General features: G+C 44.7%; 1 protein-coding gene across 1 annotated transcript in view; it reads right to left on the bottom strand.

The window, feature by feature from the left end:
- Positions 1 to 2,606: 2,606 nt before the first annotated feature.
- LOC141106771 (uncharacterized) overlaps positions 2,607 to 24,070 on the bottom strand; it is a 90,742-nt gene continuing 69,278 nt past the window's right edge. Inside the window, exons 17-23 of the mRNA XM_073597698.1 lie at positions 13,401 to 13,479; positions 13,081 to 13,272; positions 12,871 to 12,994; positions 12,507 to 12,739; positions 9,094 to 9,264; positions 8,884 to 9,007; positions 2,607 to 7,550 (exon numbers count right to left, since the gene is read on the bottom strand). Of these exons, the coding sequence (XP_073453799.1) occupies positions 5,953 to 7,550; positions 8,884 to 9,007; positions 9,094 to 9,264; positions 12,507 to 12,739; positions 12,871 to 12,994; positions 13,081 to 13,272; positions 13,401 to 13,479 (2,521 nt within the window). The 3' untranslated portion in view covers positions 2,607 to 5,952. The remainder of the gene's footprint in view (positions 7,551 to 8,883; positions 9,008 to 9,093; positions 9,265 to 12,506; positions 12,740 to 12,870; positions 12,995 to 13,080; positions 13,273 to 13,400; positions 13,480 to 24,070) is intronic.

Here is a 24,070-nt window from a genome sequence, read left to right as displayed (position 1 = left end):
CTGGGATGGTAACCTCTTGCTTCGTATCACAAGAAATATGCCTTACAAATGTGATGGTAGACCTTGCAAGCGGTCTACTTCCTAGCCTTCAACAGTTTGGGAATAACTGATGTGCATAGGCTACTATAATTCAGAACCTGGACTTCAAAGGCCAAATGTCGACCCAGACCCGATTGGAAAAAAGCCAGGAATTATTCTTTGGATGGAAACCTCTTGCTTCACATCACGAGAAATATGCCTTTCAAGTGCAATGGAAAACCTTGCAAGCGGTCTACTTCCTAGCCTTCAACATTTTATAAAGAACTTCTGTGCATAGGTCCCTATACTTCAGGACCTGGGCTTCAACGGCTGGTCTATTAAATCTAGTGACCGTGAAGCAAGTGGTAAACTGGCTCTTGGGACAGAGGATCTGGATGATCTGGGAGGGCCAATGGATAGTCCGCCAGATATTTCAGGAGGTCCGAGTACCATGTCCCACGTTAGAGTGAACTTTTCTCTTTAAAACCCTTCTCACACTCTTGCCCTTCAGCCAAGCAAACTCTCAGGAGTCTTCAGGTACAAGGTTCCACCAAACTCTAAGCCACAGCCCTGGAGCTACGGATCCCACCCATTGCCTCTAAAGTACCGAGTGTATGCCTAACGCAGTGTCTAATGCACAAAGGCTTCTTCTTCACAGCGGGGTCCAGGTACTTTATTGCTATGCCAATGAAAGTCTTATCTGGAAAGCTTCAAAATGGACCCTAAAGTCTGGAGAAACTGAAGACATTTTGCCAGTAGAAAATAAAATCTTGCTTCCCCTAGAAGAGACAGAAGATGTTCATCTCCTAAGGACACTAGCGTAAAACTGAGGGTGTTGGGAGTCGGCTGTCTTAGAGCTTTGGTTTCCAGTGTCCAAATTTCCTGAAGGTGACAACCTAACCCTTCATCTCTGAATACCATCCTATGTTCTGTGTGTGCAATTAAAACATACAGAACATACAGAACCATTAGAGGGGTGTGATATGGAGGGGAGGGTTAATATTCGGCTGGAGATGGGCTTTACAAACATACAGTAAGTAGCCTTATACTTTGCACCCTTACATGATTTTAGCACCATGATCAACAGAACAAGTTGCAAAATAAAATCCGTAATTGTATCTACCACAACACTCGTTTTAATGCCAAATCTAGGCAAAATTGTAAAAAACGGGGGATCTTTTTTCAAATTTCTTTAGTTATCTCCTTTAAACTGCATAGGCAAGATTAATTCTTGGGAAAAAAAACTACCACTAAAAGAGACAGATTTAGCCCCCCAAAAACAATATACACATGCCTTTGGTAACACCACTATCAACAAAGTTATTGGTAAATCAGTAGGCCCATCGCTTATCTGAATCCATAAAGCAGGGGTCAGCAACCCTTTCCACTTAAGGGCCGGATTCAATGTATGTGAATGCATGGAGGGCGCATTCTCCTGCTAATAAATTAAGTTGGTGGGGTACAGGGGGGATACAGAGGTGGCTGTGGACAGGAGGGGGGGTACAGAGGTGACTGTGGAAAGGAGGGGTACAGAGCTGGCTGTGGACAGGGGGCGGGGGGTACAGAGGTGGCTGTGAACAGGGGGTACAAAGGTGGCTGTGACCAGGGGGGATACAAGGGTGGCTGTGGACAGGGGGGATACAAAGGTGGCTGTGGACGGGGGGGGTGGATACAGAGGTGGCTGTGGACTGGGGGGTACAATGTTGGTTGTGGACAGGGGGGGAATACAGAGGTGGCTGTGGACTGGGGGATGGTACAGAGGAGGCTGTGGACGGGGGGGGGGTACAGTAGTGGCTGTGGACTGAGGGGTACAGTGGTGGCTGTGGATAGGGGGGGTACAGTGATGGCTGTGGATAGGGGGGTACAGTGATGGCTGTGGATAGGGGGGTACAGTGGTGGCTGTGGACAGGGGGGTACAGTGGTGGCTGTGGACTGAGGGGGTACAGTGGTGGCTGTGGACAGGGGCGTACAGTGGTGGCTGTTGACTGGGAGGGTACAGTGGTGGCTGTTGACTGGGAGGGTACAGTTTTGGCTCTGGACAGGGGGGGTACAGTGGTGGCTGTGGACAGGGGGGTACAGTGGTGGCTGTGGACAGAGGGGTGGCTGTGGACTGGGGGGTACAGTAGTGGCTGTGGACTGGGGGGGTATAGTGGTGGCTGTGGACAGGTGAGGTACATTGGTGGCTGTGGACTGGGGGGTACAGGGGTGGTTGTGGACTGGGGGGGTACAGTAGTGGCTGTGGACTGGGGGGGTACAGTGGTGGCTGTGGACTGGGGGGGGGGGGGGGTACAGTGGTGGCTGTGGACTGGGTCCAGACAATATTAAAGATGGCCCTGAATATTCCTATTATTCGCTGTTTAATACTGTTATCTGCAAAAGTGTCTGTTATATGATAAAACTGCAGCTATATACCTCATTAAGAGCGCCACCTTTTGGCGCTCAGATTACTCGCCGCCTCTCTTCTCCTTGTCTGACAATTCAACGGGCGGGACCGAGAATGACGTCAGTCAGGAGGGGAGGAGGGGGGAGAAGAGAGGAGTAATCTGAGCGCCGAGTGGTGCTCTCTTAATGAGGTATATAGCTGCAGTTTTATCACCTAACAGACACTTTTGCAGATAACAGTATTAAACATCCAATCATTTATCCACGAGCCCTTGTGCCCGCGAGTTAATCACAGGCCCTAACGGGCCGGAGATTTAGCGGCGGCAGGCTGGGTGCGGCCCGCTGGCCGCCGACCCCTACCATAAAGGGTCCTGAAGTGGTTAGAGATAATCATACAGCCTGGATATCACATATAGCCCAATATCCCAAAACGACACCCCTAAGCATTAGTAGTAGATGTATTAAAAAAAAATACAGAAGGTGTGAGTGATCCAAATGTATCCCCCTTCCCACATCAACCCCCGTATCACCCCTTACCACATCCACACCAACCCCCCCATATCACCCCTTACCACATCCACACCAACCCCATAGTGAATGAGTTTTAAAGTATATGTCCAGACAAAAGTTTAGAAAAGGCTACAATCTCTGTCAACTTATTACTGGTGTTTGGTCTCTGTTACAAATTTTCCTCCTCCCTTCTAGTCTAGTAAAACCAGCAAGTGAGGAAACCAAGAAAGGGACGCAACTCAAACCTACCCAATGTAGTCACGGTGTATGCACTGTTCCAGCCATGCACTGACGCATTTCGCCCCACCCACCAGGGCTTGCTCATAGAAGTCCTCTGAGAGCAAGCCCCGGTGGGCGGGGCGAAACGTGTCAGAGGGCGTGGGTGAAGCAGTGCTAGCTAAGGCTATACACCGTGACTACATTGGGTCAGTTTGAGTGGTGTGTCTTCTTTGGAATACTTAAACTTCTGGATTGGTGCACTTAGATGCCTGCTCCTGTGTTCTGAGTACTGGTGGGGAGATCCCGTAGCCTTCAGCTTGGAGCGGTGCTATAGGCCCTTTATGACCAAAGCAAGTGAGGAAATCATCTCTAATGGAGCCCCAAATAGCAGTAGAAATCCAACAGGAGTTCCGACTTATTCCCTCCATCGCAAAACTAAACAAAACCCTTTAGCTAAGTAATAACCATGAACTGAAGCAAAAGTACAAAAGCATCTGGAAAAATGACATGGAGGTGCTTGCATAGCAACAAAGTTTGTGGCAAAAGTTTCAAACAGACATGTAGCCTCTGAAAACAGCAAACATGATGTTAATGGCACCAAAGGTCAGTTTGGAGAAGGCTTAAGCGTCTTTGACAGGGAGTCGCTCCCCTGTACCCTGAAGAGCACTGAGTCCAGCCACTGTGTAGGATTCCTTTAAGCCCTTGAAACACAAGACCCAATTGGTACTCACCACCCAGGACAAGGGGCAGGCAAGAGGAACAGCTGCCCTGGGCACAGACGAACAAGGGGGCAAAGTATAGATGTAGTGTGGTTCTACGGCATGTATTAACAGTGAGGGAGAGGGGGTCAATTTTGGATCCTATACCCTGTCCCAGGTACTTCCACCACCAGCAATTTCAAAGACTAAAGTAGGACACACTTGAGTCCTAAATAAAGGAGAACCTTTTCTAACTTTCATAAACCTGGTTATAGTTTTTGGGGTTTTTTTTGTTTGAACTGAAAAGCTGGGTTTAAAAGATACGGTAAAGCAATTTAGCTGGAGACTAGCTCTCAACAAAGTAAAGTGTCTTGGTCTTTTCATCTCAAAACTTTGACAGTATAAGTTCTAGGTGATGCCTGGTTGGAGGGGAGCAAGTTCAATGTACAAGGAAGGGTTCTAGATCTTTAAGTTTGCTGAGATTTACAGTCCATTTTCGACTTCCTGGTGGATATCCATGGCTAGCAGTATTCATAGATTGTGGAATTAGGTGGACGTCAATCGAAGTAATGTATACCTCAGTTTTGGAAACTCCTTTATGTAGCTTCTGTAGACTGTGAGTCATAAGTTTCCTTAAAAGTGTTGACCCAGCGGCGGCACCCAACACCAACAAGTTTTGAGGAGAATGGAGGGTACACTTGAGGCTTACATTACATAGTCTTTACTAACTTCCGTACACTTGATTCTGATTATTGTGTCTGAAAAAATCAGGGTATAAAGACGAAGTGGAGCAGTTAAGCTGGCTTTCTCAAAGAAGTAAAGTGTCTTGTAGCTCGAAAATTGGATAGTAAAGGTTCTAAGTGGTTCTTGGATGAAGAAGAGCAAGTTCCACCCCTCTTTGACTTTGAGTTTGCTGACATTTACAGTCCATTTTTAACTTCCTGGTAGATATCCATGGCTAGCAGTATTCATAGATTGTGGAGTTGGGTGGACGTGAATCGAAAGAATGTTTACCTCAGTTTGGAAATTTCCATTATGCAATTTCTGTAGATTGTGAGTCTACACAGCGTGTACGTTTTCTTAAAAGTGTTGACCCAATGCTGGTACCCAACACCAACAAATTTTGAGGATAAAGGAGGGCACACTTGAGGCTTACACGACATCTTTACTAACTTATGTACACTTGATTCTAGTTTTTTTGTCTGAACTGAAAAAATCAGGGTATAAAGACGAAGTGGAGCACGAAGACTGGCTCTCTCGAAGAAGTAAAGTGTCTTGAAGCTCGAAAATTGGACAGTAAAGGTTTTAAACTGGTTCTAGGATGGAGAAGAGCAAGTTCAAAGTATCAAGAGAGGTCCCACCCCTTTGAGTTTGCTTAAAAATTTAGTCCTTATTCCACATCTTTTTACTATTCACAGCTAGCAGAGTTTACACGTGTAATGTAGAAATGTGTACCTCAGTTTCGAAGACTCCAACTTACAGCTTCTGTACATTGTGCTGCATGAGTGAAATGTCCGTTTTGGACTTCTTCAATCATGGAGGTAAATATGGATCGGCTCTAGTTTCTAAACCCTTGGTGGTGTCCGGCCATGTACCAGAGCTCAAGGCCTGGACACCAGGTGAACAGGAGGGGCAGCTGCCCTGGGCGCAGATGAGCAAGGGGGTAAAGAACAGACGCAGAGTGCTACACCCATTCTATGGTATGTATTAACAGTGAGGGAGGGGGGGTGCAATGCTGGATCCTTGCCCTGGGCGGTGGACGACCCTGTCCCGGTACTGCCTGGGCTGGCATCCTTGGTGGTGGGAATGGTGCCATTTTTGTCAAGCTGCTCGAAATTTCCAGCTTCTTTTTGGCCCATTTAAGAGCCGACACATCATTTAATACTTTTCAAGTTCGGTTTCAGAAGGACTTAAGATGAGTCTATCTATATGCACAAGCAAGCTATGCCCCCTCCTGTTGACTTTTTAAATTTATTTTACATTATGGAGAATGCAACAGAGACAAATGTAAGCACAGCAATATAGATGGGAACACAGCCAGTTGACCTCAACTCACCAGACTGTAACAGAACTATCAGTCCTTTAAGCTTCTCGCCTTTACCATAACTGGGCACAAAAATGTATCCTATAAAATGCCTTCATCTTTCACTGCCACCACCATAGAAAGTTTCTGGTGATGTGTTTTCTGGTGCCCAATCAGATGTTTGTTCTGCCTAAAAGTTTTCCCGCACTCTGAACAGGAAAATGGCCGCTCGCCAGTGTGTATGGACTGGTGCTTATTGAGTTCTCCTTTCCCTGTGAAACCTTTCCCGCATTCTTGACATACGAATGGCATTTCCCCGGTGTGGGTTCGCTGATGTATGATGAGATTATGTTTCCGAGTAATACACTTCCCGCAGTCTGGGCAGGAATAGGCCCGCACCCCGGTGTGGGTGGACTGATGTTGGTGGAGCGTTCCTTTCCGTGCGAACCCTCTCCCGCACTCCGAGCATATAAAGGGCATTTCACCCGTGTGGATTCGCTGGTGTACGATGAGATTCTGCTTCTTCGTAAAACATTTTCCGCATTCTGAACACGGGAAGGGACGCTCCCCCTTGTGATTTTTCAGGTGTCGGGTGAGATACCATTTCTGAGTGAACTGCTTGCCGCACTCCGGGCAAGTATATGGCTGCTCTCCCGTGTGGCTTTGCTGGTGTTTGATGAACGCGCCTTTTTCCACAAAGCCTTTGCCACATTCCAGGCAATCAAACGGCATGACCCCTGTGTGGGTCCTCTCATGTATCATAAGACTGTGCTTCCACGCAAAAACTTTCCCGCATTCCGAGCACGGAAAAGATCCCTCGCCCATGTGGCGTTTCATATGCCGGGCAAGATACAATTTTTCTCTGAAGCTCTTCCCGCACTCCGGACAGGGAAACGGGCGCTCGTTCGAGTGGGTTCGCTTGTGCGCAACAAGGGAACTTTTCTCTTTAAAACCCTTCCCGCACTCTGGACAGACAAATGGCACTTCGCCCGTGTGGCTTCTCTGGTGTACGATGAGGGTGTCCTTCCGCGTGAAACTTTTGCCGCACTCCATACACGCGAAAGGAATTTCGCCCGTGTGATCCCTATGATGTACATTTAGAAGCGCTTTCGTCATAAAACACTCACCGCACTCTGTGCACAAAAATGGCTTCTCGCCCGTGTGCACTCTGAGATGTCTCGTCAGCAGGGCTCTCTCTTTAAAACTGTGACCGCACTCGGAGCACACGAAAGGCCTTTCTCCTGTGTGAACTCTGTGATGTCTCTTCAGAAGATCGCTGCGTTGAAAACACTTGCCGCACTCAGAGCATGCATAAGGCCTCTCGCCAGTGTGGATTCTCAGATGTTGGATAAGGTCAGTTTTGTCTCTGCAAGGTTTCCCGCACTCAGAACAGTTGAGGGTATACAGTTTGGTGTGAGTTCTTTTATGTCTAGTAAGATCTGATTTCCAGGAAAAGGATTTCCCACACTGCAGACACGGATATGCTCGTTCAGTAGATGGCTCTCTCTCTGAATTACTGAAAGAACGTCTCGCTGTACTGGGGTGCCTTCTCGATCTCTCCTCATGGTAAAGGCCACCATACATCATTTGCGTAATGAGATTTTCACCTGGATAAAAGTGTGCAAAACCACTGTCTTCTGTGTAATCATCTGGAGAGAACATACGATGTTCTTCCAAAGAAGTCCACATACTGTGCCCATCTGTTAGAAAGAATTTTTTTTTATTATTACTAAAAACATCTTCTTTATTAATACTTTGCAATTAGAAGTCTAAAAGTCAATGGTTTTAGATTCCTGCCAAGACATTGAGTATAAATATAACAGTAATATATTAGTAGAAATGAAAGTGTGCAATACAACCAAACCAGCCATGGCACGCTGGCTAAGGCTATACATACCATTCTTATTTTGTCGATGATGATGAGGAATAGAGGTGAACATGTCTCCACTTCATTTGTTGGGAACATGACGTTATATTGAGGAATGGAGATGGACCTTTCATATGGTGTACAGTATCTCCACCTCATTTGTTGGGAACATGACGTAATATTGAGGAATGGAGATGGACCTTTCATATGGTGTACAGTATCTCCTCATTTGTTGGGAACATGACATTATATTGAGGAATGGAGATGGACCTTTCATATGGTGTACAGTATCTCCTCCTCATTTGTTGGGAACATGACATTATATTGAGGAATGGAGATGGACCTTTCATATGGTGTACAGTATCTCCTCCTCATTTGTTGGGAACATGACGTTATAGTGAGGAATGGAGATGGACTTTTCATATGGTGTATAGCAAGGGTCTTCAAACTATGGCCCTCCAGTTGTTCAGGAACTACAATTCCCATCATGCCTAGTCATGTCTGTGAATGTCAGAGTTTTACAATGCCTCATGGGATGTGTAGTTCCGCAACAGCTGGAGGGCAGTAGTTGGAGGATCCCTGGTGTACAGTATCTCCTCCTCATTTGTTGGGAACATGACGTTATATTGAGGAATGGAGATGGACCTTTCATATGGTGTACAGTATCTCCTCCTCATTTGTTGGGAACATGACGTTATATTGAGGAATAGAGCTTTCAGTACAATATCTCAATCTCATTTCTTGGGAATATTCGGTCATGTGGGAGCAGAAAGATTACATTCTTCTGGTGAAGACTGAACACCATATGGTGTAAAACAATCCCACCTCATATGTTAGGCACATTAAATGATGGATAGATGCATCAGTCATGACTATCAATGGGAAATTCCCAATTTTCTAATTATGAAAGTTGTTCTCTGTATTAAAATAGTCTTTTTTTGGCACAAAAACTGTAAATAAGAAAAACCTAAAATTTTCTAAAAAAAAAAAAAAAAGATTTAACCAAGGTTAATTTATTTTAAACAACTTCTGAAAAATAATAATAAATATGTTATCAGTAGTAGAAGCCAAGCTGCCCATTAATAGGAAGAGCCTCTTCAGCTTGCAATGAATAGGATACAATTTTTTCAAGATTTGGCAATCGTATAATTTCAGTCTTCTCTTACCCGGTGATGTAAAGGTCTGAAAATTTTCCATTATGACATCCATGTAGAGATCCTTGTGTCCTTCTATATACTCCCACTCCTCCATGGAGAAATAGACAGTGACATCCTGACACCTTATAGGAACCTGACACACACAATGATACAGTCACCATCCAGACACATCCCTTCTCTGTTACTGGATAATGTCCCAGAATTCCCGGCACCTCTTACCTCTTCTGTCAGTAGTTCAGTGATTTTGTAGGTGAATTCTAAAATCTTCAGCTCATTGTTTCTCTCAGGTATCAAGGAGGAAAGATTAGGATCTGTCATAAGGAACTGATCCTGGGGTCGGCTGCTGGGCATGAATGGATCACCAGATGAATTTTTCACTACTTCATATTCCTGTGTAAAAATAGACATAAACGTTACTATGTATATTCCTAGAATCCTCCTTGACCCTCACCAGGTCTGTGCTTTTTTTCACTGAGAAGGGTAATGTCATGTGACCTGCTAAAACACTACTCGCCTCTCTGGTTAGGTCTGTGTTCTATTAAAACCCCACTACATCCTAAAGCTGTTCCTTGCCCACCCCTCTCTAACCCATCCTGCCAAGTTTCTTTTATTTACTCCTTACCTGGTGAAGCCCCCAAGTCCAGGTCCCTTGCCTTAGCTCAGGGGCCGGCAACCTACGGCCCACGGGCTGCACCCTGCCCGTCAGTGCACGTGAGGAATTCACGTGCACCCGGCCAGTGGACATTTTTACCCCTTCACGCCAACCGTATGCAAATATGTGGCCTTGGGTTGAAGGGGTTGTACCAGGGTGATGCCTGCAGCTGCACGCATCACCCCGGTACCGTTTTTTAGAGCCGGCGGTTGGCTTTTTTGGGTTAACAACCTCCCACCGGGAGGCCAAAGCAACCAGCCATCCGTCGGCTGGCCAGAGACCCGAACAATAGCGGAACCGGCTTCGGGGTATCGGATCTAGTAACCAGTAAGCGATGTCATCACATCACTTCCGGATTACAGAAGACTTAAATGCGCCACATTTTAAAAAATGACAGAATTTAAAACAGCCAAACTTGGCGCTTTGAATGCTTTTAACTGCAAAGGAGGGATTTGGGGTCTTATAGACCCCTGATCCCTCCATAAAGAGTACCTGTCACTGCCTATTACTATCACTAGGGATGTTTACATTTCTTGTGACAGCAATAAAATTGAACAGATTTTTTTTTTCAAAAGGGACCGTGTAAAAATGAAAAATAAACTATTAAAAAAATAAGAAAAAAAATAATAAACAATTTAAAGCGCCCAATCCCTCCTAGGAGCTGGGGTGTGTGTAATATGCAGGGGGGGCTGTGTAATGTAGAGGGGTCCAGAGGTGTGGGGCTGTGTATTGTAAAGGGGTTCAGAGGTGTGGGGGCTGTGTAATGTAAAGAGGTCCAGAGGTGCAGGGGGTTGTGTAATCTAAAGGGGGCCAGAGGTGCGAGGACTGTGTGATGTAAAGGGGGTCAGAGATGAGGGGGCTGTGTAATGTTATCTTAATTTATTAGCAGGTGAATGAGACCCTCCATGCATCCACATACATTGAATCCAGCCCTAAAGTGGAAAAAGGTTGCTGACCCCTGCCTTAGCTGGTTCTGGTATCATCTCTGTATCATCTAATTGCAGAAGTTTTTATTGTTTACAGGGTGAATACAACATGAATATCCTTACGTGTTTCGACCATGAGGCCTTAGTCACAGCCAAAAAGCATATTTATATTGTATTCCCCCTGCAACCAATAAACACTTCTGCAATTGTATGATACAGAGTTGCTGGCTGTTTATCCCTTTGAATCTTTCTATTGAGCACTAGCGGAGACACCATAAGCCTGAGTATCAGCTTCTCATCTTTCTCATGGGATCCTGAAGAAAGCAATACTTTTCTTTGTATATATAGGGGACCACTAATCCAGTGCTGCGATGGTGCCCAAAACCACCAGTTCTCTCCACTCCCCTCTGCAGATGTCAGTCCTTTTCTGGATCCTAAGAGGACCCCTCGCCGCTGGACATCAAATAGGAAGTGTCCACGTCACACAGGCAGTGATGTGGACATCTGAAGAAGGATCCAAGCAGGAATTAAAGAGAAGAGGAGAAGGTTCAGGGCTGGATCATCATGTGGCTGCAGCTCTAGCTAAGTAAAAAAAGGGCATATAGATAGGGTTGTTATTTAAGTGATTAGTTAGAGGTAGGTAAAGAGAAAAATCGTCCTGAAGTGGGGCTTCATTAGAGATAAGAGTGATATCATGTGACCTCCCAGAATCCTCCTCACCTCTCCGGTCAGGTCTATGTTTTAATAACCACTTAAAGACTGCCCACCGTATATATACTGCGGCAGGGCGGCCCTATTGCATGAAACAACGTACCCGTATGTCGTTTCGTCCACGAGACACTGCCGGCATTTGCCCGCTGCCGGCGGGGGAGCCGATCCATGGGAACAGCGGCCACATGACCGCTGGCCACCAGCGATTGCTCCAAAAAGAGGCAGAATGGGGATCTGCCTAAGTAAACAAAGCAGATCCCTGTTCTGAGAGGGGAGTACAGAGAGATCGTTTGTTCCTAGTGATCAGGAACAGCAATCTCTGTACTCCCAGTCAGTCCCCTCCCCCCACAGTTAGAAACACCTCCCTAGGACATACTTAACCCTTTGATCACCCCCTAGTGTTAACCCTTTCCCTGCCAGTGTCATTTATACAGTGCATATTCTTAGCTCTGATCAATGTAATAATATTACTGGTCCCAAAAAAGTGTCAAAAGTGTCCGATCTTTTGAATGTCACGTTATGTAATCATGTATGTCGTGATCTTTGAATGTCATGCTAAGCAATTAGATGTTTTCTTTTCTAAAAAAAATTCAATAAAAATATTTTAAACACAAAAGTGTCCAATCTGTCCACTGCAATGTCGCAGTCCCGCATAAAAAAAAAAAAAAAAATCGCTGATCACCGATACTGGTAAAGATAAAAAAAGAAGAATTTTAAAAATGTCAAAACTTAATCCCCTATTTTGTAGACGCCATAACTTTTACGCAAAGCAAACCAATCAATATCCGCTTATTGCGATTTTTTTTTTTTACCAAAACTATATAGAAGAATGCATTTTGGCCTAAACTGATGAAGAAATTTGTTTTTTAACATTTTTTTACTGCATATGTATTATAGCAAAAAGTAAAAAATATTGTTTGTTTTTTTTTCAAAATTGTCGCTCTTTTTTTGTTTATAGCGCAAAAAAAAAAAAAAATGCAGAGGTGATCAAATATCAACAAAAGAAATCTCTATTTGTGTGAGAAAAAGAAGATCAATTTTGTTTGTGTACAGCGTCGCACGCCCGCGCAATTGTCAGTTAAAGTAACGCAGTGCTGTATCGCAAAAAAATGGCCTGGCCATTAAGGGGGTTAATCCTTCCAGGGCTGAAGTAATTAATAGAGATAAGAGTGATGTCATGTGACCTCCCAGAATCCTCCTCACCTCTCCGGTCAGGTCTGTGTTTTATTAACCACTTAAGGACCGCCCACCTCATATATACTAATAATACTATAAAAATAGAAAATAATAATGATTAATAGAAATAAGAGTGATGTCATGTGATCTTCCAGAATCCTCCTCACCTCCCCACTCAACAGGTAGATGATCTCCTGAGTAATGTTCATTATTCTGTCATTCAGGTGAACCGTATCCCCTCTCATCCTCACATAACGTAAGTTTTGCCGTTTTCCAGCCACAATGTTCTTGTACATATCCATGTATCCTTCTTCAAGCTCCTCTGTCACAACTACCTCCTCAATCTCCTCTTTTATAGGAGTGGAACATCTCTCCGGTGAATTCCCAGCACTGGATCCATCTGTAGGAAACACACACACTGACTGAGTACATTGTTTCATTGTGTTTATCAGATGATGAGGGATCTAGGTGGATTCACCCATAGCTAAAATATCTCCATTAGACTAGGATAACTATTTACTGTCTGCTTACCAAATGATTCAAAAAGATGCTGATATTCATTCACAAACTCCTTGTAGAGATCCTTGTTTTCCTCTATATACTCCCACTCCTCCATGGAGAAATAGACAGTGACATCCTGACACCTTATAGGAACCTGACACACACAATGATACAGTCACCATCCAGACACATCCCTTGTCTGTTACTGGATAATGTCCCAGAATTCCCGGCACAACTCACCTCTCCTGTCAGCAGCTCAGTGATCTTCCTGATGACTTCCAGAATCTTCAGATTATTAGTTCTCTCATATTTCCAGGAGTCTGATGTAGACATGGCGATCAAGCTCTGGGCCCTTCTCCATTCTCCTCTCAGATGCAAATGGGTCTTGGATGTCACATACTCACCAGATGGCTTCTTCACTGCTGTGCAATCCTATTGAGAGTATGCATGACAGATATGAATACGTACTTCCTACAGCCATTCTCATTATCACTAACACACCTGGTCATGTTTTTTTACATCTAAATCAGACATAAGTGTCCTCCAAGAATCCTCCTCACCTCTCCGGTCAGCAGGAAGATGATCTCCAGGGTGAGGTCTAATAATGTCTCAGTCATGTCACTGCGGTCTTCATCCATCCTCATTCAGGTGGTCGGTCGTGTGATCTATGTACGACTCTCCTGTGTTTAGTTGCAAAAAAAAAAAAAAAACATTCGATTACCTGGACTGTACGGGATAAATAATTACTACACAGCATTCGTCTATAATCCTTCACACGAGTCGGCTTCCTATGCTACATTGTAAGCTTTGTCAATCAATGTAACTGAAAGAAAACTACAGTTGGATAAATGGTTCTACTGTATATTTAGGATGTATCTGGTCTATAAACCAGAGGCTCTGGATTGACAGTTGGATAAATGGATCTATATTTAGGATGTATCCAGTCTATAAACCAGAGGCTCTGGATGGACAGTTGGATAAATGGCTCTATATTTAGGATGTATCCAGTCTATAAACCAGAGGCTCTGGATGGACAGTTGGATAAATGGCTCTATATTTAGGATGTATCTGGTCTATAAACCAGAGGCTCTGGACGGACAGTTGGAGAAATGGTTCTATATTTATGATGTATCTGGTTTATAAACCAGAGGCTCTGGACGGACAGTTGGAGAAATGGTTCTATATTTATGATGTATCTCGTTTATAAACCAGAGGCTCTGGATGGACAGTTGGACAAATGGTTCTATATCTATATTTAGGATGTATCTGGACTATTAAAGCGGGGGACCACCTATCTATCGTTTTTTTGTTTTTTTTGAGTTCATTCACAAACTTTTCTTCTCAGCATTACATACTCACATATTGTGTGTAATATGTCCACCTGTGTCAGATTTCGTTGGAAAGAATAACTTATATTATTCACTGCAGGCGGTTTCCATCTTCATTGTGGGCATTTGAAGCCCACAAGCATTTATTTCCTGGATGTGGTGAATGCTGTGCTCCCAGCATTCACCGCTCGTTCCCGCACATGCTCAGTGGCATCCTGGGAAGCCTGAGACTAGCTCCCAGGAGTCTGGGAGAGGCTAGAAACACGCCTACTCCCATGGGAGGAGAACCAGGAAGTGCAAAGAAGAATAGAAAAATAAAAGGTAATTACGGCGATTTAAATTTTTTTAAACAGCATGTCAGCATCTAGGCAAGGAAGAGAATACATACAGATATTGGTCAAAATTTGGGTGGAACTCTGCTTTAACCAGCAGGTTTGGATGGACAGACCAATGGGTGTACAGTTTATAGGATGTTTTCTCTAAGGGCTTGTTCGCACCATAAAAAGGTGCATCCTGAGCGTGCACGTTTTTAATTTCAATGGGTTTCCCAACATGCAAAAAGTACTGCCTGAAGCATTTTCAAAATTGCACTGCACCAAACCGCACGGTACTGTGGTACTCTGCAATTTGGTGGCCGTGAATGCATGAATTAATGGGACCTGTGCGCGTCTGCAGAAATGCGGTGTGGGAAAGCGCACACTTATTGTGCAAATTCCCGCACCGCAAGTGTTGTGAACCAGCCCTCAAAGTAAACGAATCCTTTAAACTCAGCAAATTAGTAAAAGTGACGCTACAAGCCGTCCAATACAATGTGAAATCACACTCATTTTGGCCACACCCCCTCTATTCCCTAGGCAGGTAGTGCAATTTCCACACCACGTTTTTTATTTTTATTTTGGGTCCTCGTCAAAGAGTCTCTTGTAGAGTTGCCACCTCATCCTTTTAAACCCGAACACCTTTGAATTACAGAGGTTCTGAGGCTAATTCAATACAGATGAGGCACCAAGTGAGTTTAATTATCACCTTAATCAGCCACAGAACCTGTGTAATTAATATGTGTTCAGTTTTAAAGGGATGAGGTGGCTACGCTAGTCCCTAGTCATCATTCTGAAACATCGGTGAGTAAACTGGCTCTGGCTGGGCAATTAGCTTCTGAAGCATTAATTTACTGCGATATAAAAAGCAAAGAAATCTCGTGGACACTTTTAGAGATCGTCCTTCCACCCCAAGGAAGCCAAATACGTGACTTAGAGAAGCCAATTGTCCTGATCATCTATTGATGGCCACTGCAAAGGGAGGTAACCCAAAATACGGACAACAGTGGACAAAATTCTATTGTCGTACTATTATACTTTATATATGTGTGTAGCAGAGTCTGCTGGTGATAAGACAACACAATGGGGGGTTACTGGGTGTAAATATAAAATAATATCTTATTACCTCCTCTGCTGCCAGTTCCACCAATGTCTCCTCTCTACTTCCCTCCAACTCACCTTTCACCCGGAACTTCCTGTCTGTACCCAACATCACTTCCTGTTGGTCCTCAACATCACTTCCTGTTTGTGTTTGTCACTTCTCCCTTGCTCTTTGTTTTTCTACTGCCACCATTCTCAACCAGGGTTCTTCGAGAGGTTGTTAGGGGTTTCTTGAGCTGTGACTGAATGACCTCCCATCTGATGATGTCTGCAAAGTTCAATACCACTTGGCAGAGCACCAACCAATCTTCATTTTAGCAGTTTAAAGTGGCATTTTGATGACTAATGTAAGGGACATTCTTCCCTCTGACCACCAATTTAAGGTACATTCTTCCCACTGATCACCAATGTAGGGAACATTCTTCCCACTGATCACCAATGTAGGGAACATTCTTCCCACTGATCACCAATGTAAGGAACATTCTTCCCACTGATCACCAATGTAGGGAACATTCTTCCCACTGATCACCAATGTAAGGAGCATTCTTCTCACTGATCACCAATGTAAGGAGCATTCTTCTCACTGATCACCAATGTAAGGAACATTCTTTCCACTGATCACCAATGTAAGGAGCATTCTTTCCACTGATCACCAATGTAAAGGACATTCTTCCCACTGATCACCAATGTAAGGGACATTCTTCCCACTGATCACCAATGTAAGGGACATTCTTCCCACTGATCACCAATGTAAGGAGCATTCTTCCCACTGATCACCAATGTAAGGGACATTCTTCCCACTGATCACCAATGTAAGGAGCATTCTTCCCATTGATCACCAATGTAAGGGACATTCTTCCCTCTGACCACCAATGTAAGGGACATTCTTCCCACTGATCACCAATGTAAGGAGCATTCTTCCCACTGACCACCAATGTAAGGGACATTCTTCCCTCTGACCACCAATGTAAGGGACATTCTTCCCTCTGACCACCAATGTAAGGGACATTCTTCCCTCTGACCACCAATGTAAGGGACATTCTTCCCTCTGACCATCAATGTAAGGGACATTCTTTCCACTGATCACCAATGTAAGGAACATTCTTCCCACTGACCACCAATGTAAGGAACATTCTTCCCACTGATCACCAATGTAAGGAACATTCTTCCCACTGACCACCAATGTAAGGAACATTCTTCCCACTGACCACCAATGTAAGGGACATTTCCCTCTGACCACCAATGTAAGGAACATTCTTCCCACAGTGACCACAAATGTAAGGAACATTCTTCCCAATGATCCTCAATGTAAGGAGCATTTTTCCCACTGACCACCAATGTAAAGAACATTCTTCCCACTGATCACCAATGTAAGGAACATTCTTCTCACTGACCCCCAATGTAAGGAACATTCTTCCCACTGACCCCCAATGTAAGGAACATTCTTCCCACTGACCACCAATGTAAGGAACATTCTTCCCACTGACCACCAATGTAAGGAACATTCTTCCCACTGACCACCAATGTAAGGAACATTCTTCCCACTGACCACCAATGTAAGGAACATTCTTCCCACTGACCACCAATGTAAGGAACATTCTTCCCACTGACCCCCAATGTAAGGAACATTCTTCCCACTGACCACCAATGTAAGGAACATTCTTCTCACTGACCACCAATGTAAGGAACATTCTTCCCACTGACCACCAATGTAAGGAACATTCTTCCCACTGACCACCAATGTAAGGAACATTCTTCCCACTGACCCCCAATGTAAGGAACATTCTTCCCACTGACCACCAATGCAAGGAGCATTCTTCCCACTGACCACCAATGTAAGGAACATTCTTCCCAATTTTTCTTTATTAAAAGTCTTGCAATCAATAAGCATAAAATCACTATATATATAATATGCATAAATATATACATATTTACATAAATGAAAATAAATATAGAAAATCTGCTCTCAAATAAAAGAAAAAGACTTTACAGCAAAAACAAAAATCATGATGAACATGTTATTATTGGGGATAATCTCACTACGACTCACACCACTACACCAGACATCAAACCTGTGAGGTCAAGAAACAAACCCGCATCCATTATGCATGCAGCCCTTCTTCAAAAAGAAGATACTAACCAACAAAAGCTAAGGGAGTGAAAGAAACAGAAAAAGAAAAGAGCTCCTCACCCAGAGATGGGCAGTTCACCAAAAGCAGGTCTGATATTCCTCCACGCCCTTTTCCAGACCGCCCAAGGCTCCCTGCCCTTCACAAGACCCCAAATTTTCCCAACCTCACCCAGAATATCGCGCACCACCACCTCAACAGAGAGGACTTTCTTCCACAGGGTAATCTGGCACCGTGCATTCCATGTGAAGTAACGGACAACTAAACTAACTACAAACAGTGTATCCAAATCAAATTCCCAGTGAGTCGGGAATGCCCCGTACACCCACTCCGCATAACTCATGCGATAGAAAAAGGGGATGCCTAGAGCCCTCCCCACCCTTTTATACACCTCTATGTTAAAGGGACACTGCAGCAAAAAGTGGTCCATAGACTCCACTTTACCAACACACTCCGCTCTAGGACAATCCCGATCATCCACAGGGCGATGCTTCAAGTTCCCTCTCACATAGAGCCTTCCATGGAAAGCAAGCCAGGCTTGATCCCTAAACTTCAAGGGGATTCTTTCTAAATTGATCAAACGCAACCCCTCCCTCATTACAGAGCTTGGGCAATCCCTTAAGGCCAGTGACACACTGAAATCAGAGCTCAAAATCTAGCCGGTAGCTTGCCATGTCGGACTCTCAGACTTTTCACTGGCCCGCCATCTTCCCACCATCGCAGAAGAGGCCTAAAACAAGATTGAAATATACCCACCCATCCCGGCGGGTTCTCTGCTAACATGTTACCAAGATTGTACTTTAAAAAGAGCAGAGAAAATAAAACTATTGGGTTGACCATTCCTGGGCCACCCTCCCACCTAGACAGGTAAGATACATTGCGTTTGATCAGGTTCAGCCTATTTCCCCATAACAGTTGGAAAAAACAGCTGTACACCCTTGCATAAAGAGATGCTGGTAAGATACAGACGAAGCTGACATATAAAAAGATTGGGACCAGGTATGTTTTGATCAAGTCAACCCTCTCCCTCAAGGAAAGCTTCCATTTCTTCCAGCTTGCTACTTTGGCATTGGCACACACCAACCTACTTTCCCAATTTCGATGACCATAGTCACCAGGACCAAATTTGATGCCCAACACTTTAATTTCCTGCTGGGGCTCTGGGAAGGCATTCGGAAGCTTGGAGCTTTCACCCTCCTCACCCATCCAGAAAACTTCACTCTTTTCATGGTTGACTTTAGAACCAGAAGCCTCGGTGTACTGCTCTATCATAGAGACCACCTTCTGCGCCTCCTCCTCCGTCCCAGAGACAATGACAGACACATCACCGGCATAGGCCATCAAAGGTGGCACACCAGTAATGCCCAAAGGCACCCCGCACAAAGATCCACTCTCTAGCCTTCCTTTGAAGGGGTTGATTGTGAATGCATATAACAGGGGCTCAGAGGACATCCCTGGCGCACACCAGAGCCAACCTCAAAAGGCCGTCCAACCCAACCATTAACCAGTGGGAGGCTCTCAGCCCCTTTATATAATGTCTTCAGCCAATCTATAAACCTCCCCTGCAGGCCGTATCTACCAAGTAGCAAATACAGGTACTCGTGATTGACTCTATCAAAAGCCTTCGCCTGATCCAATGCCAGCAAGTACTTTCTCCATCCAGCAGCCCTGCATCGTTCCAAAGCCTCCCGGACAGCTAAAAAAGCTGAAAAAAGGTACTTCTACCTTGGACCGAGCAGTGCTGATGACTGGACAACAAATTGCCTGCCACTGACGACAAGCGCCAAAAAAGAATCTTCGCCAAGATCTTTCTATCAACATTGAGAAGACTGATGGGGCGCCAGTTCTCAATCATTGAGGGGTCTTTACCTTTTGACAGAAGAATCACAGTGGATTGCCTCATGGAGGGAGGGAGCGAACCCTCTTCTAGACAGCTGTTATAAACCTCTGCTAAAAAGGGAGCCAGAATGGACTTAAAACACTTGTAGAATTCAGCTGTCAACCCATCTGGCCCAGGCAATTTTTGGTAGCCAGCTTCTCTATAGCATGAACTACCTCATCCACTGAAATTGGTTCTGTCAAATCCATCAAAGGCGACGTACCATTTCCCAATCCTGGAGTAGAATCCAGAAAGCTTTCCATCCTGTCCAGACAAAGGTCCTTTCTTCCCAGAAGGTCTGCGTAATATGATCTGAAGATCTCCAGGATCCCTGATCTGGACTTCACCAGGGAACCCGTACTATCCCTCAGGCCTATGACCATCTTAACTGCTATGCCTTGCTTACAGTTCTGGTAAGGATCAGGCGAGTGATATTTTCCATAATCCCTCTCCAGAACCAAGGAGGCATGCCGGTCGTATTGACACTTCCTAAGAAGAAACTTCACCTCAGAGATCTCCCCTGGATCTCCTCTATACGAGACAAGATGATCAAGCTTCCTCCGCAAATGCTGGTAGGCAATGTACATACCAAGCTGCTTCTTCTTACTTATGCCCTTGAAAAGTCCAATTGCCCTTTGTTTCACAAGTTCCCACCACTCTGACTTACTGCTGCAAAAGTCCAGAATAGAAACCTGTGCCTGAAAAAAATCCTCCAAGGATTGTCTTACCTCTACATCTTCCAGGAGAGCTGAATTCAGCTTCCAGGTACCCCTTCCCCTGGGTGGAGTGTCCGAGGCATTCAGAGTCACAGACAGCATACAGTGGTCAGAGAACTCCCTCGCCCTCAACTCAGGAGCCGAGAAAGCAGAGTTCTCCTTTAAAAAAAACCTATCTATCCTACTCTGACTATTCCCTCTCTGAAATGTGAATCCTGTGCTGCCAGGGCAGTGCTTAATATGCACATCTACCAGGCCTGCTTGTCTCACCATATCTCTAAGAAAAACGCTATCGTAACCCAGCCTGTCTATGGAGCCTCTCCTGTCTTCAGGCCTAATTATGGTGTTAAAATCACCTCCAAAGACAACCTGCTGGGATGTAAAAAGGAAGGGCTTGATCTCTGTGAGGAGGCATTTCCTGCCCCATTTTGATTGCGGTCCATAGATATTGATCAGGCGCAGGTCCTGCCCCCTAACAGAGACGTCTAAGACCATGCATCTCCCCATTTCTACCTCAATTACCCGTCGGCATGTTACCATATCGGTTTTAAAAAGGACCGCAACTCCGCTGCAGGGCTCAGCCGCAAGAGACCAAAAGGAGGGACCGCATCTCCACTCCCTTTTTGCTAGATGGACATCGGTCAAAGTATTGAGCCAGGTCTCTTGCAAAAATAAAATCTCAGCATCAAACTTGGGTAAAAATGTGGTGCTGCGCTAATCCTTTAAGATAGGCAATGATTATATGTGTATTAACTCAGTGATGGTGGGTGCCTCCCACGATACGCAGGAATACCCCATAACCTTTTCAGCATCAAACTTGCTAAGCAAAAATAAGGCAATATCACAAGCTCTTGCAGATTTAATGCTGGCGACATGAATGGTCGCCACCTTTATCAGAGTGGGAACTGCCATCAGGATGATTGGGGTAGTCGTTTTTTAACCTTTGCCACACTCTCATCACCCGAAACAGCTCTCTTCAGACTACGTGACTCCCCCTCATCCATGGATGATAAAGAAAAAGATAGATCAGACATCTCATCACCCGACAAAACTGAAAAAGTATTGCCAAGAGGAACCCCTGCTGGGTCCGACTCTGAGGAAGAAATTACCACTTTACTTGTCTTCCTCTTCTTTTTCTTCCTAATAAACTTCTCCCACCCCCATCATCCAAATCCACCTCAACAGAGGGTGAGACATGGGATATGGACACCCTTCCATCAGCCCCACCCCCATCCAGCACCCCCACATTCCCCTGACCATGTTTGCGCTGCTGAGGGACAGGGACTGGAGACTGAGAGGGAAGATCCGCTAAACCTGCCCCCCCAGCAGCTTCTGCTAGTCTGGAGGATCTACGTACAGTAGGATTAGGGACCACTACATGGGGGGACAGACTCAGAGATCACATTACTAGGGGAAACAGAATCCAAAACAACAGATGTAACAGACACAAGAGGGACAGACTCAGGGACCACATTACTAGGGGAAACAGAATCTGGAACAGATGTAACAGACACAGGAGGAGCAATAACAGTTTCCTCCCTAACATTAGCGGCCTCATCCTCTTTATCGAGCCTCTGTAGCTCAGCCGCCAATCCTGGCAAGTTATGTAATGCCTCCGGGCACTGACTGTAAGCATGACCAAGCTTCTGGCACAAATTGCACCAAATCTCGGTACAATCTTTGGCCAAATGGCCCAAATCCTGGCATAGTGAGCACTTCTTGCGAGTACAGGTTGATGCAAAATGGCCTTTGTCTCCATATTTATTACAGACCTTAGGCTGACCCTGGTATAAAATGGTCAGCCTATCCCTCCCCAGAAAAACTGAACAGGGCAGGTGTTGAACTACATTGCCCAGCACCCCCCAATTTTAGTGACACTGTCCAGGCCCCTGTGCATATCCCATGCTGATTAAGGACCCTCCGCAGTGGAGCGAGGACCTCACCATATCGGTGTAGCCATACTATCAAATCAGCCTCTGGTATGGATTCGTTACGCACCAGGATCGTCACCGATTTTATCAGAGGCTGCCTCGAAATCACCTTTGGCACCAAACTACTCCACTGCGGAAGGCCCTTGCACCTACTATACCTCTCCCAAAATAAATCCAGACCCTTAGGCTTTACAAAGGACAAATTATACTCATAACTCCCCACTGGGCAAATATATCCATGGCTTTAAACCCCATTTCTAAAACCAACTCAGCCACCCTCCCCCTTACTGGTGGGATCCCCTCCCCCTCCCACTTCAACTGAACCACATTCCTCCTTCTGTACCCACTAACCATCCCACCACCAAGCCTCCCCAAATTGTGACTAACATTTAAAAAATTCCCTCCACCCTCCTTAGTGCGACTCCCCAGAACAGACGCATAACTCCCCATATTCCTCCTTGCAGAGGATCCATCTGTGCGATTAAAAACATCTAAAACAACTTTGGCAGATAACGATTGCACAGATTCAAGATTGGATTGCACACCTGATGAATCTTTCCTCTGCTGAGCAGAAGAAATGTAATTTTTATGTAAAGCAGCCACATTAACCTATTCACCACCACCAGCACATCCTTTGCTTTATCAGTATTATTGCTGTCATTATTTTCTGGCATATTCATAGTTCCTGTCGTGTCCTCACTCACTGCTGTCCCCATACACACATCACCTCCAGGCAGACTCTTCTCCTCCATCAGAACAGGACTATCAGCTGAGCAGAGTGAAGGTTGTTCTGATACAGCAACAGGTGAATCATTGCAGGAGACTTCCATGGCTGTCACCTCTGCCGGGTTAGCCCCCCCCATATCAAAATTTTTGAAAAAATCTTATGCAGTTTGTTAGATCTTTGTTAGATCAGGTTAGATCAACCGTTGTTTGCGTTAGATCTCACACAGAAGAAGCGATATTAACAGTTATTTGCTGGGGGGGCTAACCCGTCATCAGCCCCCCCTTATCAAAAAATTGACCAAACAGTTAGCTATTTTGGAAGCAATTTGTTAGATCCGGTGTGATCAAGTGTTTTTAACGTTAGATCTCACATAATTAGAGACTTATTAAGTGATTAATGAGGGGGGGCTGGCCCCCCCTTATCAAATTTTCGGGCCAAAAATCATTCAGGCTAATAGATATTCGTTAGATCCGGTAAGATCAAGTGGTTTTAACGTTAGATCTCACATAATTTCAGAGATATTCCACATCAAAATAGAGATATTAGGTGGTACATATGGACGGGTTAGCCCCCCCCTTATCAAATTTTCGGGCCAAAAATCATTCAGGCTAATAGATATTCGTTAGATCCGGTAAGATCAAGTGGTTTTAACGTTAGATCTCACATCATTTCAGAGATATTCCACATCAAAATAGAGATATTAGGTGGTACATATTGACGGGTTAGCCCCCCCTTATAAAATTTTCGGCCCAAAAATCATTCAGGCTAATAGATATTCGTTAGATCCGGTAAGATCAAGTGGTTTTAACGTTAGATCTCACATAATTTCAGAGATATTCCACATCAAAATAGAGATATTAGGTTGTACATATGGACGGGTTAGCCCCCCCCTTATCAAATTTTCGGGCCAAAAATCATTCAGGCTAATAGATATTCGTTAGATCCGGTAAGATCAAGAGGTTTTAACGTAAGATCTCACATCATTTCAGAGATTTCATATTCTTTGCCAATAACAACATCCAAGTTAGTGGATAATTGTTAGATGAAGTTATTATTGCATTAAACCTAGCATGCACATGGCAGAAATCAGTAATAATCGCAATGT

The sequence above is a fragment of the Aquarana catesbeiana genome, linkage group LG08 (assembly GCF_042186555.1).
Source record: "Aquarana catesbeiana isolate 2022-GZ linkage group LG08, ASM4218655v1, whole genome shotgun sequence".
Taxonomy (NCBI): Eukaryota; Metazoa; Chordata; class Amphibia; order Anura; family Ranidae; genus Aquarana; species Aquarana catesbeiana.
This window is presented reverse-complemented; position numbering and strand designations above follow the sequence as displayed.